The sequence below is a fragment of the Galeopterus variegatus genome, unplaced genomic scaffold (genome assembly GCF_000696425.1).
Source record: "Galeopterus variegatus unplaced genomic scaffold, G_variegatus-3.0.2 Scaffold103, whole genome shotgun sequence".
In the NCBI taxonomy this organism is placed as follows: Eukaryota; Metazoa; Chordata; class Mammalia; order Dermoptera; family Cynocephalidae; genus Galeopterus; species Galeopterus variegatus.
Window position 1 is genome coordinate 438143 of NW_007726214.1, and position 15227 is coordinate 453369.

General features: G+C 39.3%; 1 protein-coding gene across 3 annotated transcripts in view; it reads left to right on the top strand.

Moving 5' to 3' along the window:
- CTSS (cathepsin S) overlaps positions 1 to 15227 on the top strand; it is a 38151-nt gene that overhangs the window by 14879 nt on the left and 8045 nt on the right. For all 3 annotated transcript variants that reach the window (XM_008584558.1, XM_008584568.1, XM_008584578.1), the window contains 4 exons: positions 1491 to 1640; positions 3178 to 3405; positions 4391 to 4556; positions 5720 to 5822. In XM_008584558.1, coding sequence (XP_008582780.1) covers positions 1491 to 1640; positions 3178 to 3405; positions 4391 to 4556; positions 5720 to 5822 — 647 coding nt within the window. The remainder of the gene's footprint in view (positions 1 to 1490; positions 1641 to 3177; positions 3406 to 4390; positions 4557 to 5719; positions 5823 to 15227) is intronic.

Here is a 15227-nt window from a genome sequence, read left to right on the forward strand (position 1 = left end):
GTCCTGGGTTATGGACTTAAGTATAAAGGATAAGTGGCTCTGATCCACGGCGCCTCCTACTCCCGATGCCCCTCGGCGGGGGGGGGGGGGGGGAGGTCACCACTATTGCTGCTGGAGGCGGTGGCTGCTACTGCTTTTGCCGCTAGTGCCCCTGGGTTCCTCCGCAAGTCCCCTGCCACCGCCGGATCTGTAAGCTGCTGCCGCTGAGGAAGCTGAAGACAGCACGTATGTTTTCCAACAGCTCCTGGAATCTTTCCTAATTACCTAACATGGACCTGCGTGTGAGGGATCTGGGGACCTAGTCTTCAATGGGTTTGAAGGGTCTGAGTCCTAGCTCTGGCAATATAAGTGGAAACTTAGTATAACTAAAATAATAACTAAAATAATGAAACATTTGGCTTCAGTTATGATTTGCCTTACTCTATAGTTTGTTATTGCAAAGGCTGTATAGGCTGCCCGTGGCTGGTTTTGATGTGGCCTCTCTTATCCGAGAAGAGGGAGAAGAATGTCCTTGGAGTCTTTCTGTCTAATTGGGGTCACTGTGGGCCCCCAAGAATGAGAAGAAGCGGGGTGGGGTGGGGGAGGTCAGTGACTGGCTGAAGAATGTAGAATTCCCAGCTATAGCTGATTTGGCCTTGTCTTCTCAGAGTTGCTTTTGCATAGTTACAGAAAAGAAAACTTCGTAACAGTAAAACACAAACTTGCGGGGTGAGAAATACACATCTGCCCATTCCATCCCTGTGGACCTTTTGATTCTGTTAAGCAATTTGAATGTCTCTTTTAACCGCAGTGAATGCATTTTGTGTATCCTTTGGGACACTACTTAAATGCAGGGATCTCCTTTGTAATTCTTTCTCACAGGAAAACCAGTTTGCTCTGTTTTAGACAGCACTTTTTAATAAAATTCTCCTCTGCTTTGAGCCAAAAATCTAATTCCCTGTAACTTCTAGTTTTTATCATTTTCTTTTTCTCCTTCCCGATGAGGTTGCGTAATTGGGATGCTGATGCAAAGTGCAAGACTAAAGATACCCAGATAATACATCCCTCCAGATAGTAACAGTAGCTTTATTGGTTACAACAACCACTAGTTTTTCCCAGTCTTAAAATATATTCACAATTAGAGTTATTAGGATATTAAAAATAAGCATATAGGCCGGCCCGTGGCTCACTCGGGAGAGTGCGGTGCTGATAACACCAAGGCCATGGGTCCGGGTCCCTACATAGGGATGGCCGGTTGGCTCACTTGGGAGAGTGTGGTGCTGACATCACCAAATCAAGGGTTAAGATCCCCTTAAAAAAAAAAAGTTAAAAGTAACACCAAGGCCATGGGTTCGGATCCTATATAGGGATGGCTGGTTTGCTCACTGGCTGAGCATGGTGCTGACAACACCAAGCCAAGGGTTGAGATCCCCTTACCAGTCATCTTTAAAAAATAAATAAATAAATAAAATAAGCATATAATTGAAAGGGGATATATATTTGCTTTGTAGACCAGTGAAGAAGTGGTGTCTTTGATGAGTTGCCTGAGAGTTCCCAGCCAATGGCAAAGAAATGTGACTTACAAGTCAAACCCTAATCAGAAACTGCCTGATTCTCTGGACTGGAGAGAGAAGGGATGTGTTACTGAAGTGAAATACCAGGTGAGTATTATCATCCCAGGCCTCTGACCCTAGGTAGAGCTCTCTCTTCCTTAAATGCTTAGTCTAGTTGTGTAATTTGGCAGTGAATCTCACAGTCCCTTATGTTACACTCTAATTATTTTTGTCATTCTTGTCCTCCGAACGAACTTGTAAGCTCCTTGAGGGCAAAAATCACATACTATACTTTATTTATATTCCCCACAGTCCTTAGAACACCACTGGTTATAAAGCCACAAAAATTGTGAACTAAGCAAATAGGTCTTTAAGACAAACATTTAGTGCTCATGTTTATCCATTGGCTGCACTGGACCCTCCATCAAGCCAGTTGCTTAAGAAGTTATGTCAGGTGTGTGAGAGAACCCTGATCAGGTTGTTTTTCTCTCCATCTCACTTATGAATGACAGGATTGAAGGAGAGGAAAGAACTAGAGCTAGAGTGTACTAGTCAAGTTAACTCATGGCTAAGCTTGCATTGTTAAAATACAAGATATGTGCTCTGTAAAACTGTTGTTCCTATGTTATTGTATTTTCCTTCAGTTTGCTTGTTTAAAAAACTACAAAAATTCTAAGTTAGAGATAACTAAGGGCAAAACACATACATCGCCTTAGACATCATGGGGTAAGGGAGAAGAATCAGAATGTTCTGAGCAGCTGTCCCAGTTTGTGACCAATGAAGAAAGTATAAAGTTATTGAGATGTGGATGGCACTGCTAATCTCTTATTTTCCACTGATGTAGTTTTCTTTCAACTGGTTTTGGGTTTCTTACCCAAGCTTCTCTAAAATAAAAATTTGAGAAGACTCAAAAAGCTACATATCTAGGTGTTAACTCTGAGTAATTTAATGAGCTCCTTTCCATGGGTACTTATATTGTAATGAGTAATTTTGCTTTAATGAAAAGCAATTTTAACTTTCTCCCTTTGCATAGAAAGCAAGGTGGGAAGAGGGGAGAAAAGAGAAAGAAAGGAAATATGATGGGACTCTGGACCCTTTGCACCTTTTTTTAACTAACACAGTTTTGCATTTTTGTTTCTTTATGCCTCCTTGTATAATATCTTTTGATCAAAAAATTCAGAGAATAACAATGTTTGAAACATGCTAACATAGGATTAAAACTCTTATATTTCAGGCATTATTTGACAGGAGGGAGGGGTATTTTAGGTCAAGGAAATCATCTTAGCTCCTTTCAAAATCACTTTACTGTAGATATCTTTCTTACTTATGGGTGAAGATAGGTGAGATTTGGTATTGACTTAGTGAGTACTGTTTCTTAAATAAGAATAAAACCACTTTGAATAAAACCACTATGCCCTGAGCCTAGCCATTTGTAAATCTCTATCAAGGCTGGACCTTTCCTAGAGTAAAATCAAGTATATATTTTCATTTCCATTGTTTAAGAGAGAAATAAATTGTAGTGGGGGAGCTCTTCCTGGGAACTACTGACAGAGCTGATTTTAGTTGGGAGTTGCCCGTTTTGTGTTATGGAACTCATCCTCACTGACTTTCTGTGATTGCCTTTGTGACCTTGTCTCTATTTTAGGGTTCTTGTGGTGCTTGCTGGGCTTTCAGTGCTGTGGGAGCCCTGGAAGCACAACTGAAGCTGAAAACAGGAAAACTGGTGTCTCTCAGTGCACAGAACCTGGTGGATTGCTCAACTGAAAAATACGGGAATAAAGGCTGCAATGGTGGCTTTATGACAGAGGCCTTCCAATACATCATCGATAATAATGGCATCGATTCAGACGCTTCCTATCCCTACAAAGCCATGGTGTGTCATAAGCAAATTTTGCGTATATCCCCATGACCTCATGCTATCCTTTGACTCACCACCAAGCCAACTGCTTGAGAAGCAGTGTTGTGTATATGAGAGAACCCCATCAGGAATTCTTAAATCTTCAAAATCTCTTTCTTACATGATAGCATTCTTAATTTACCAGTGGCACAATACTTTTAAACAAGCAAGTAGCAGTCATGCTTAAAAACAGACTTTAAGCAAACCATCCTTAAAATTCTCTCCCTATGTTTGCCTGGTATTTAAACTTTTTTGTTCTGTAGCCTTCCATGCTCGACTTTATTCTCAGATTATCAACCACGTCATTCTCCCACCTACTATGAAGCTAAATAATGCTCTCCTCCTCCTCACAAGTTTATTACACATTTTGTTAAATGATATAAGTAATATGTCTGTATTATAGAAAATTTAGAAAAGATTAAAATCATTCAAAAACCTCTTAACTACTGTATATTTAATTTCTTTCAAGTTCTTTTTCTGTTAAGCATTAAAAAACAGTTCTGTATAAAACAAACATGAATCTGTAAGCTTTTTCCCACTTGAAATATGTTTTGCATAGTATACAATCTCTATAAACCATCATTTTATCTGTAGATCATGTTGCAGACATCATCAAAAAGACATTAAGGTGCTAATCAAAAGTTTATAATCTCTACGTACTATTCTCCTACAATCCACCTCGGAGTCTGACGGGACATTGTCCTGGCAAGCTTTGCATGTATGAAGATGTGCACAATTTAAAACAATAAAATAGTTCCAGTATTTCCTCTTTTATTGGTGAAACCTGGAACTGTTAGGATTTGGAAGATTCTATTCTTCTTTCTTTAAAAGGAGAAGGAGCTTTAGGCACTTGAAAAGGTTAAAGTGAGAAAAGAAAGCATACTTGAAATTCATACTTAGGATGTTGGTGATTTTTAAAGCAGGTTGAAGTATACTTCTTTGATTTATACTTTTTTTGCAGGATGAAAAGTGCCATTATGACTCAAAAAATCGTGCTGCCACATGTTCAAAGTACACTGAACTTCCTTTTGGCAGCGAAGATGCTCTGAAAGAAGCTGTGGCCAATAAAGGACCTGTGTCTGTTGCTATAGATGCAAGTCATTCTTCTTTCTTCCTCTACAAAAGTGGTAAACACTCAGATATGTAACTCAGATATAACTCTTGTTATATGCTGCCTTCACACTATAAGAAAGAATATTATCCTTTCCCCATCACTCCACCTCTGAATGTTTAGATAGGTTAAACAGAATCTTCCATTTCATATAAATATTTCCCAGTTCTAATCAGTAAAGTAATCCTTATCAAAGCTTACTAACACTATATGGCAGGTACTACGGTAAATTTATATTATCTCATTTAACCCTCACAAAAATCCTAATTTAGAAGTAAAAGTCTTAGAAGGGTCACACAATCTGACAGGGGTTGAGCGGGGATTAAAAACTATGTAACTTGGGCCGGCCCATGGCTCACTCGGGAGAGTGCGGTGCTGATAACACCAAGGCCACGGGTTCGGATCCTATATAGGGATGGCCGGTTTGCTCACTAGCTGAGCATGGTGCTGACAACACCAAGCCAAGGGTTGAGATCCCCTTACCGGTCATTTTTAAAAAAAAAAAAAAAAAAAAACTATGTAACTTGACTCCAGAGTTTGTGCTCTTAACCACAGTAGAGAATTTATAGTGTAGGTATCGCACAGAAGTATATAAGGAGGACATCTAACACTTTTTTAAAGCTGAGACTTAAATATATTATTCACAAAATGCAAAACTGAGTAACATATTTCCTGAGCACCCACAAAGGGTCAACATTATATTAGAGTAGAAGGCTACAATATATCTTTTAAACCTTATGTTAAACAGCATTTAATCTAGTGAGGTATAAAAATGTATGAAACAAACAATTTAGGAATATATACAAAGAAATACAATAACTGATTGTAAGTTAAAAAAATAATTAGAGAAAGGTGGTAGCTTATCAAAAGTTTCCTGGGGGGACTATGACTGTATTGGTGCCAAACTTGGCAAGAAAACTGACAAATATAGCCTTGATGGCAAAGAATTATGAACTCTAAATAGTTTAAGCTTGAGAGTATGTGTTCCTAACATTTTAATTAACCTTGCCATACTCGTATATCCGAAACAGTCTAATAAAAAGTAATAGTGGGTAATACCAAGGTCAAGGCTTGGATCTCCTAACTGGTGAACTGTCAAAAAAAGTAATAGCATTTTCAAATGTCCTGTATTATCAGATAGCATTCACCCTTTTTCCCCAACCCATATTTTATTCTCAGGTGTCTATTATGAACCATCCTGTAATCAGACTGTGAATCATGGAGTACTAGTGGTTGGCTATGGTAACCTTAATGGGAAAGACTACTGGCTTGTGAAAAACAGGTAATATATTCATACTTCAATATATATTTAATTAAAATCAGGAATTCAAGGGAGCCTCATAAATGCTCCCTTGTGATGATGATGATCATGATGTTGACAATGATAAACATTTATAGCTTCTTACAAAGTGACATTCTAAATTGCTAATCTTCTATAATACTTCTCTGATCATTCTTTCTCAATATCTCTTATGAACAGCTATTCTGCTTATCCCCGAATGGTTGGTATTTCCTCTAGGCCTCCATCCTCTGCCCATTACTCTTCTTGTTCTACATTTTTCTTTCTTTCTTTTTTTTTTTTTTTGGTTTTGCTAATTATCCACAACATTTTTTAATGAAAGTTTTCAAATACATAGCAACATTTCTTCATTAAAATTTTATTAAACTTTGTTTATCACATATCACCCATCCATCCATCCCTCTATTCATCCATCAGTCCATCTTATTTTTAGTGCATTTCAAATTAAATTGTCGACATTAGTACATTTCTTCCTAAACACTTTTTAAAAATTTTATTTATTATTGTTATTATTTTTTTACTTTCTAAGATGTTGTGGAGCAGTTGTGGGGAGAGGAAGAGAGAAAGAGGAGGAGAATACAGTGGGAGGAGGAGGAACGGGGGTGTGGTCAAGGCCTGTGGTACCCCCCTCATTCTGGCAGGGGAGCCTTGGGTGCTCCCAGCAGTTGCTCTGTGGTCATCACTGGGCTGGATATGGACGTCAGTGGGGTGTGGCTGAGGCCACCCCCTGCCACCCTGGTTCAGGAGCCTGGGGTACTTTCAGTGGTGACCTGGTGGTCTTTGCTGGGCTGGATACAGATGTCCTACATTTTTCTCAAGTACCATCATTCCATTCTTATGACTTTAGTTTATGGCTTTTGAGTATCTAGCTATGTCTCTGATGTCTGCCTGGGACTTCAGACTTATCTGGACATAATCACTTATATATGTCTTAGTCTCTCCAAACTCAGTATGTCTAAGGAATTCATTACCCTCTTCACTATACTGTCCCTCCTCCAGAATTTCCTATGTCAATAAATGGCAACACTATATAACACCGTCAACTAATAATATACCATGGATTCATCCATGACTCCTCCAAGTCCTATCAAGCACAAGTCAAACTAATTTTACCTCATATCTGACCTTGATTCTGTCCTTCTCCATTTCTTCTATTACTGCTCGAGTTCAGATATCTCTTGCCTGGACTATTGCTGTAGCCTTCTAACTGGTCTGCTTTACTCTCAAATCCATCTTTCTGTTTTTTTTTTTTTTTTTTTTTTTTTTTCCGTGTCCGGCAACGGATTGCAACCCTCAGTGTCGCCCCCGTACCGGACCGGGACCGGCAACGGGATCGCAACCCTCGGTGTTGCCCCCGCGCCTCACTCAGCCAGTGAGCGGGAACCGGTCTGTATGTGGGATCCGAACCCTCGGCGGGAGCGCCTCCGCGCTTCCCAAGCGGCGCACTAGCGCAGTGCGCCACTGGGCCGGCCCTCAAATCCATCTTTCATACAGCTGCCAAACTGATTTGTCTAAAGTATGAATGAGTCTGGGCTTTTACTCTTCTACTTAGTATCATTCTGTATAAAATTAATAAGACAAATCTTTTTTTAATAATACTGCTTTTTCTTTTTTTTTTTTTGGCTGTTGGCCATATGGGGATCAAACCCTTGACCTTGATGTTATAACTAGAAGACAAGTCTTCTATGTTGTGATCCCTACCTGTCTTGCCAGCCTCACTTCTTGGCATTTGTTGTCTCATGCTCTACACTTTGGTTATATTGAACTATACACAGTAACACTTTCCATACATACCACTTTGTCTTTAAACCATATCTTGGTTATATGCTCCCTCTGCCTAGAACATCCTTTCTCCTCATTTGGTTTATTCCTCCTTTTCCTTCAAATGCAGCTCAGGCATTATTTAATCCAGGAAGTCTTCCCTGAATCTTTGGGCTGAGTAAAATGTCTTTTTTTTTTTTTGCGACTAACTGGTATGGAAGTCCAAACCTGTGACCTGGGTTTTATAAGACTGCACAAATGTCCTTTTTCTATTCTACCAGAATGTCCTATGCATGCTGGGTCACTACATTTTGTACATTATATTTAAATTGTATGTTTACCTGTGACTCCCATATTTTATATGTGCTTTGGGGTATAGATTATGTCTATGGGGTAGAGGTTTTGTCCTTATGTCTTCAGCACAATATGTGTGGCACCTAGTGGCCCCTCAATACATTTATTGAACTGACATCTATATAATTCATAAACAAAAGGAATTTAACTGCAAGAGGGAAAAAAGAGAGGAAATATGAGTTGAGACTTTTAAGCACACTTGAAATTTCTCCTTGAATTAGTTTCCTAGGGCTTCCATAACAAAGTACCACAAACTGAGTGGCTTGAGCAAAAGAAATTTATGTCTCCGAGTTGCGGAGGCTAGAAGTCTGAGATCTAAGTGTTGGCAGCATTAGTTCCTTCCAAGGGCTGTGAGGAAGAAGATGTTCACAGACACACAGAAAAGTACTGTATGATCTCAATTACATGTGGAATCTAAAAAAGCCAGACTCATAGAAACAGAGCAGAACGATGCTTGCCAGGGGTTAGGGGGTTGGGGAAATGGGGAGATGTTGATCAAAGAGTATAAATGTTCAGTTATAAGGTGAGATCTAATGTACAGCATGAGTGGTAATGGATGTGTTAATTTGATCATGATAATTATTACACAGTGTACACATGTATCAAATCATCATATTGTATACCTTGGATATATATATATTTATCAATTAAAAATTTTTTTTAGATTAAAAGAAAAAAAAATGTGCGATACCTCTACCCTAGTTTCTGAAGGCTTGCTAGCAATCTTTAGCTTTCCTTGGCCTGTAGAAGCATCACCCCAGTCTCTTGCCTTCATTTTCACATGGCATTCTCCTTGTGTGCATGCCTGTTAACGTGTCCAGTATTCCCTTTTTTTTTTTTTCCTTTTTGTCTTTTTTCGTGACCGGCAACGGATCGCAACCCTCGGTGTTGCGCCCGCACCTTGCTCAGCCAGTGAGCGGGAACCAGTCTCCACATGGGATCCAAACCCTCGGCGGGAGCGCCTCCACGCTCCCAAACGGTGCACTGTAGCAGTGCGCCACCGGGCCGGCCCCAGTATTCCCTTTTTATAAGACATTAGTCATGTTGGATTAGGGCCCACCCTAATGACCTCATCTTAATTTAACTAATTACAGCTGCCAGACTCTATTTCCAAATAAGGTCATATTCTTAGGTACTGGGGATTAGAATTCTAACATGTTTGGGGGGTACACAATTCAACCCATAACACCCCTCAAATCTTTACTGAAAGTACATAGTCTACAAATCACAGACAAACAAAAAGGTACTTTTTCATGTTGTGGCACACATAAAAGATGATGATATTTGTATGGCCCACTGGGAAAGTAGCTGAGGGGACTGATATCTTGGTTCACTTATAACATATTCACAGCACTGATCAGCTTGAGTGCAGACCAGTGAAAGCTTTTTTTTTTTTTTTTTTTTTTTTTTTTTAAAAGATGACCGGTAAGGGGATCTTAACGCTTGACTTGGTGTTGTCAGCCAGTGAGCGAACAGGCCATCCTTATATGGGATCCGAACCCGTGGCCTTGGTGTTATCAGCACTGCACTCTCCCGAGTGAGCCATGGGCCGGCCCGTGAAAGCTTTTTTAAATGAAGCAATACTTTCTCTCATATCTTACTGACTCCCTGAGGGACTCCCTACAGTAGGTGTCCCTTCTCTATTGAAGCTGCTCTTCTTGAAGATCATCTGTCCTTGATTTTGTCCCATCTCCATTTCTTCTATTACTACTCTAGTTCAGATATCTCTTGCCTTGAAATTTAAAACCTCTTTACACTCATTCATTCAACCAGCATTAATTAGGCATCTATAATGTATCCAACGTTATCTAGGCCCAGGATATAAAGTTAATAAAAAACTGTCCTGTCCTGAATGTGTTCACAATTCAACATGGAATTAGATATATTTTTAAACAATAAAATATAACACATCAAGATATAATTGTATATGTCTAAATGGCTATTGGACTATAGAGGAAGAGGTGCTTAACTACCTAAAGCTCCACAGGGAAGACGCTATTTTGCATTGTTTTCACATAAATGGAATTGCTCATGTGCTGGAGGAGGAAAGTGTGTTGGAGGCAGAGAAGTTGCCCAGTGACCAAAAAAACATATACAATGGCAGAGAAATGTAAAAGATTTCTCTGCATAAACTCTCTACTGCATTTACTTCTGTGGCATCTATGACATAGTATCTTTATTCGTTTCGCTACATCAGTGTTAGCTTTGTATCTTATTTTCTTCCACTTGTCCCTTACATGGTTTTGCTATACCAAAGCAAACTCATCTGCTCTTTGAGTTTCAACTATTGCCATTATGTAGATGATTCCTAGTTCACAATCTTTAAAAATGACCTCTATACTATGCGACGAACTGCCCGGTCCAACTTCCAACTTGGCAGCTCTGCTTGAAAAATCCAAATTCCCCACTCACTCACCCTACTACTGTTCATAACACACACACACTCTGTCACACTCAGCAACTCTAAAAATTCCTTCTCTTCCTCTATCCTAACTCATCCCCCATCCCTAAAATGATTTTAGAACAAACTCAAGGGAAAACCATTCCCTATTTTGGGTAATACGTCACCATCTTCAGATTATTAAAGCTGTGGCATCATCTTGGGCTCCCCTTTCTCTCAACACACAAAGCCCTGTCCATTCAGCCTCTGAATCATGTTTTATGTGTATTTTCTCTTTTCCATTCCAAAAGGCCCAACTCTAATTCAGATTCCATCCTACCCAGCTATGGAGGTATCTTCTTAAAATATAGATTATGTCAGTCCATACTCAAAAAATCCAAATAATTTACTATTGCCATGAAAATAAAGTCCAAATTCCTGGCCAGGCATTTAAGGTTCTCCATTATCTAGCTTTCATCATAGGTTTCTATACATTTCTTCCAGTATATTTTCTTTTTTTTTTTTTATGACCGGTAAGGGGATCGTAACCCTTGGTGTGGTGTTGCCCACACTGCGCTCAGCCAGTGAGCGCACCGGCCATCCCTATATAGGATCCGAACCCGCAGCCTTGGCGCTCCCAGCGCCGCACTCTCCCAAGTGAGCCACGGGGTCGGCCCTTCCAGTATATTTTCATACACCCACACCCATCATCTGGCCACAGTGAACTACTTACTTTCTTAGTTTTTTTTTCTTTTAAGGGTCTAAAGAGCATATGGTTAATATCCATTTCCCACCCCCAGGCTAAACTTCTCTAAATTTATAGATGCTTACCTGCCTCCATTTCTTTATGTTTGCTGTTTCATCTTTCTGAAATGTCCTTGAAGCCCATTGCTGCCTACAAAAATCCCACATGTCTATGGTGAAATGTGTATTCTCATGTAGTCTAATAGGAGAGTAAATTGTTAAAATCCTTCATGAAAGCAATTTGACAGTATGAATTAAGAACATTTTATTTTGGGCCGGCCCGGTGGCACATTGGAGAGTGCGCCGCTTGGGAGTGCGGCGGTGCTCCCGCCGAGGGTTCGGATCCCATGTGGAGACCGGTTCCTGCACACTGGCTGAGCGTGGTGTGGGCGCAACACTCAGGGTTGCGATCCCGTTACAGGTCAGTAAAAAAGACAAAACGGAAAAAAAAAAAAGAGAACATTTTATTTTGGGCCGGCCCGGTGGCACATTGGAGAGTGCGCCGCTTGGGAGTGCGGCGGTGCTCCCGCCGAGGGTTCGGATCCCATGTGGAGACCGGTTCCTGCACACTGGCTGAGCGTGGTGTGGGCGCAACACTGAGGGTTGCGATCCCGTTACAGGTCAGTAAAAAAGACAAAAAGGAAAAAAAAAAAGAGAACATTTTATTTTTCACATTCTTTGTCTCATTATTTTCACTTAGAATTTATATGAAAAAAAAATCCTAAATATGGGAAAACCCTCATACCCAATTTATGCAAATTGTAGCATTTTTAAAAATTTTAATTTATCAATACATAATATAGTTGATTCTCATGTCCCTTTACCAATTCCTCCTTTTCCTCCCTCTCCCCCCAAATTGTAGCACTTACAAAAACTAGTAAGCAGCCAAAAATATCTACATCTATGACATAATCAACTCCATGCATAAGAATTATTCAGACTACTATGAATAACCTAACAACATACTTGGGATATATGTTTAAGTGGAAAAATATATATAAATATACATTTTATAAATATAAATATAAGTATTAAGTTAAAAATGGTACATTCAACTTCTCTGATATATGCTATATTAAAGGACCAGAATTATAGCAAATGTTGATAGTGGTTGTCTTTGTCTACCTTTATGTGTTTTTAAACTTATCTTTTTTTTTTTTTTTTGTCTTTTTTGTGACCGGTAAGGGGATCACAACCCTCGTTTTGTCTTTTTTGTGACCGGTAAGGGGATCACAACCCTCGTGTGGTGTCACCCACACCGTGCTCAGCCAGTGAGCGCACCAGCCATTCCTATATTGGATCTGAACCCCCGGCGGGAGCGTCGCTGCGCTCCCAGCACTGCACTCTCTTGAGTGCGCCATGGGGTCGGCCCTTAAACTTATCTTTAAAAAGAAAGTTATTACTTTTAAAATGAAAAAAAGTCATTAAAAATCCTATTCATTCTTCAAAACCTACCTCAATGCTAATTCCTCAATACCCCATTCACTTATTCAGAATTTTTTCTCTAATTTTAAGCTTTAACAATGCTCTATAAAGTCTATTATAGTATTTAACACATGTGCCTTGTATTATAGCTATTTCTGTAAATCTCCACTCACTAGAATATAAACTTCTTAAAGGTTGGATAGTCTCTTGTTCATTTTTCGTCTTCATTCATACATTGATTCAACAAGCATATATTGAGTACCTAGCATGTGCCAAGCTAGGAACTCAGGTGTTGGCAATGAAAATACAGCTTTTCTACCATCTCTCAATATACTTATAGTCTAACAGAGTCAAGCAAACAGATAGGTGCACTTACAGATCATTGCAATAGAATGTGATAAATGCTAAGATAAAGGTATACATAGGTTGCAATGGAAGCATAGACAAAGAGTACTTAGCCTAGCCTGGGTTGTCAGGGAAGGCCTTTCAGTTAGGTTATTTGACTAAATCTTAAAAGACAAGAAGGAGTTAGCCAAGTGAAAAGGGCAATCACAACAGAGAAAGCTAAACGTGAAAAAGTAGAGGTGAGGAAAAGTAAATGAGTTAAGGGAACTGCATGTACTTTTCTAAAGGTTGTAAGGTTGTACTTTTCCGTAAGGTGCCTGTTAGAGATGCAGGGTAGACAGGGACCAAATGATGAAAGACCACAGCTATCTCTGACACTAAATCCTAACACGGAGAGATTAAACATGCACATGAATTCCAGGCTCCACAAAGGATATACTCAAATAAAATCCTCTTAGAATCAGACTTGTTCTTATTGATCTCTTAGCAGGCTGAATTATGTGTCATTCCCAATGCTACAAAGATAACCTCAGTGAAAGAATGTAGAATTTTCCTCTATTTGGTCTGTTCTTTTATATCTTCCTTTTGTTTATACTTAATCTTCTTTCTGGCATGTATGTAACATTGACCCATGTCCCTGAATTTTTTTCCCTTTTCTTGACATGGGTATTTAGCTTCTCAGTGTGATATAGTATAGCATAATGAGTAAAAGCATTTTTACTCCCGAGTGAGAGTGTGGTTCTGATAATGCCAAGGCCACAGGTTCAGATCCCATATAGGGATGGCCGATTAGCTCACTGGGTGAGTGTGGTGCTGAAAACACCAAGTCAAGGGTTAAGATCCCCTTACCGGTCATCTTTAAAAAAAAAAAAAAAAGAATTCTAATTAACTGTCTCTGTGACCTTCAGCAGGTTATTTAACTTCTTTGACTTTTAGTTTCCTCATCTATAAAATGAAAACAATAGCCTGAAGATTATTATAAGGATTAAAAAAGATAATGCATGTAAAACACTTAGTACATAGTGCCTGGCACATAATTAAAGTGTCCAATAAATCATAGTAATTATTATTATTCCTCCTTTGTGTTTCTATGAACAGAATACCAAGTAATGTAGAAAACCATACCTGCAACAACATCTCAACAATAAATATTGTAATAAGTTTTACATAATGTTTTCAGAATGTCTAACAATATAGGCCCATGATTTAATGCCCAAGCAAAATTGAGTAAAAATTATGTTATCGGGGCCAAAATGATGCAAAATACCGAACTACACAACCCTCTGATGGTTTGACTTAATCCAAAAATCTGTGAGGAATGACGATCTTTATATTCTTCAGGAACATTTCCATAAATAGTAGGCAGCAGAGATTTTGAGGTTATACTGTTGGATAAGATCCTGAAGTATTTGGATGATCTATGCTGCCAATCATGGGCAGATCCATAAATTTAGAAACCTAGTTTAACTAGAGATACAATTGCTCTCCACCTAGAAAAGTTTAGGAGCCTAACAAGGAAACATAGTTTTCTAGAAGGCCACCCCAATCTAAGGAACTACCCACAAGATGGGCAAAGACTGTTTTTAGAAAAAAAGGGACCACCTCCTTTTTTTCTAAAAAAGGTTTAGTACACATATCAATAAGTAATCAAGACCTCAAAGTTCTTGGGCATAGGATTATTTTAGCCTGGGGGGAGAAAATGAAAGTTGTTAACCATATGCTCATTAAAACCTTAAAAAAAAAACCCAAAACATCGAAAAACTAAGAAAGCACCCAGGACACCTTTAAGTAATATCTGGTAAATTCTCTAAGATAAATAGTTGCAAAATAGGTGGACCTCTAGATAACGAAGTGAGTTGATTTTCTAATATTAACTATCCCAGAATCGCATGTTATAGTATCCATAACAAAAATGAACATTTTTATTTGGGAATAGCTGAATTTAGGCCATTATTTCTGATAGTATTAGATAGTAAGGCCAACTGCCTCTTAAAGCTCAAATGCATGATAATAAGATCATGTCATCAGGGAAGATGCTTATCTTTTTTTTCTTTATTTGGGGTGGAGTTTGTGGGTGGAGGACATAAATGTGTCCTCTTCATCCATAAGTGGCATGAAGTTATAAAAATATAAGTTGGAATAAAGAATATATTCCATTTTCCCTTATCAAAAACTGTTGTCTGATCTTTCAAAAGATCCTGATTCTTGGGGCCGGCCCGGTGGCACACTGGATAAGTGCGCCGCTTGGGAAGCGCGGCGGCGCTCCCGCCCGAGGGTTCGGATCCCACATGCAGACCGGTTCCCGCTCACTGGCTGAGCGAGGCGCGGGGGCGACGCCGAGGGGTGCGGGCCCGGTGCCGGGCCCCGGTCCTGGGCGG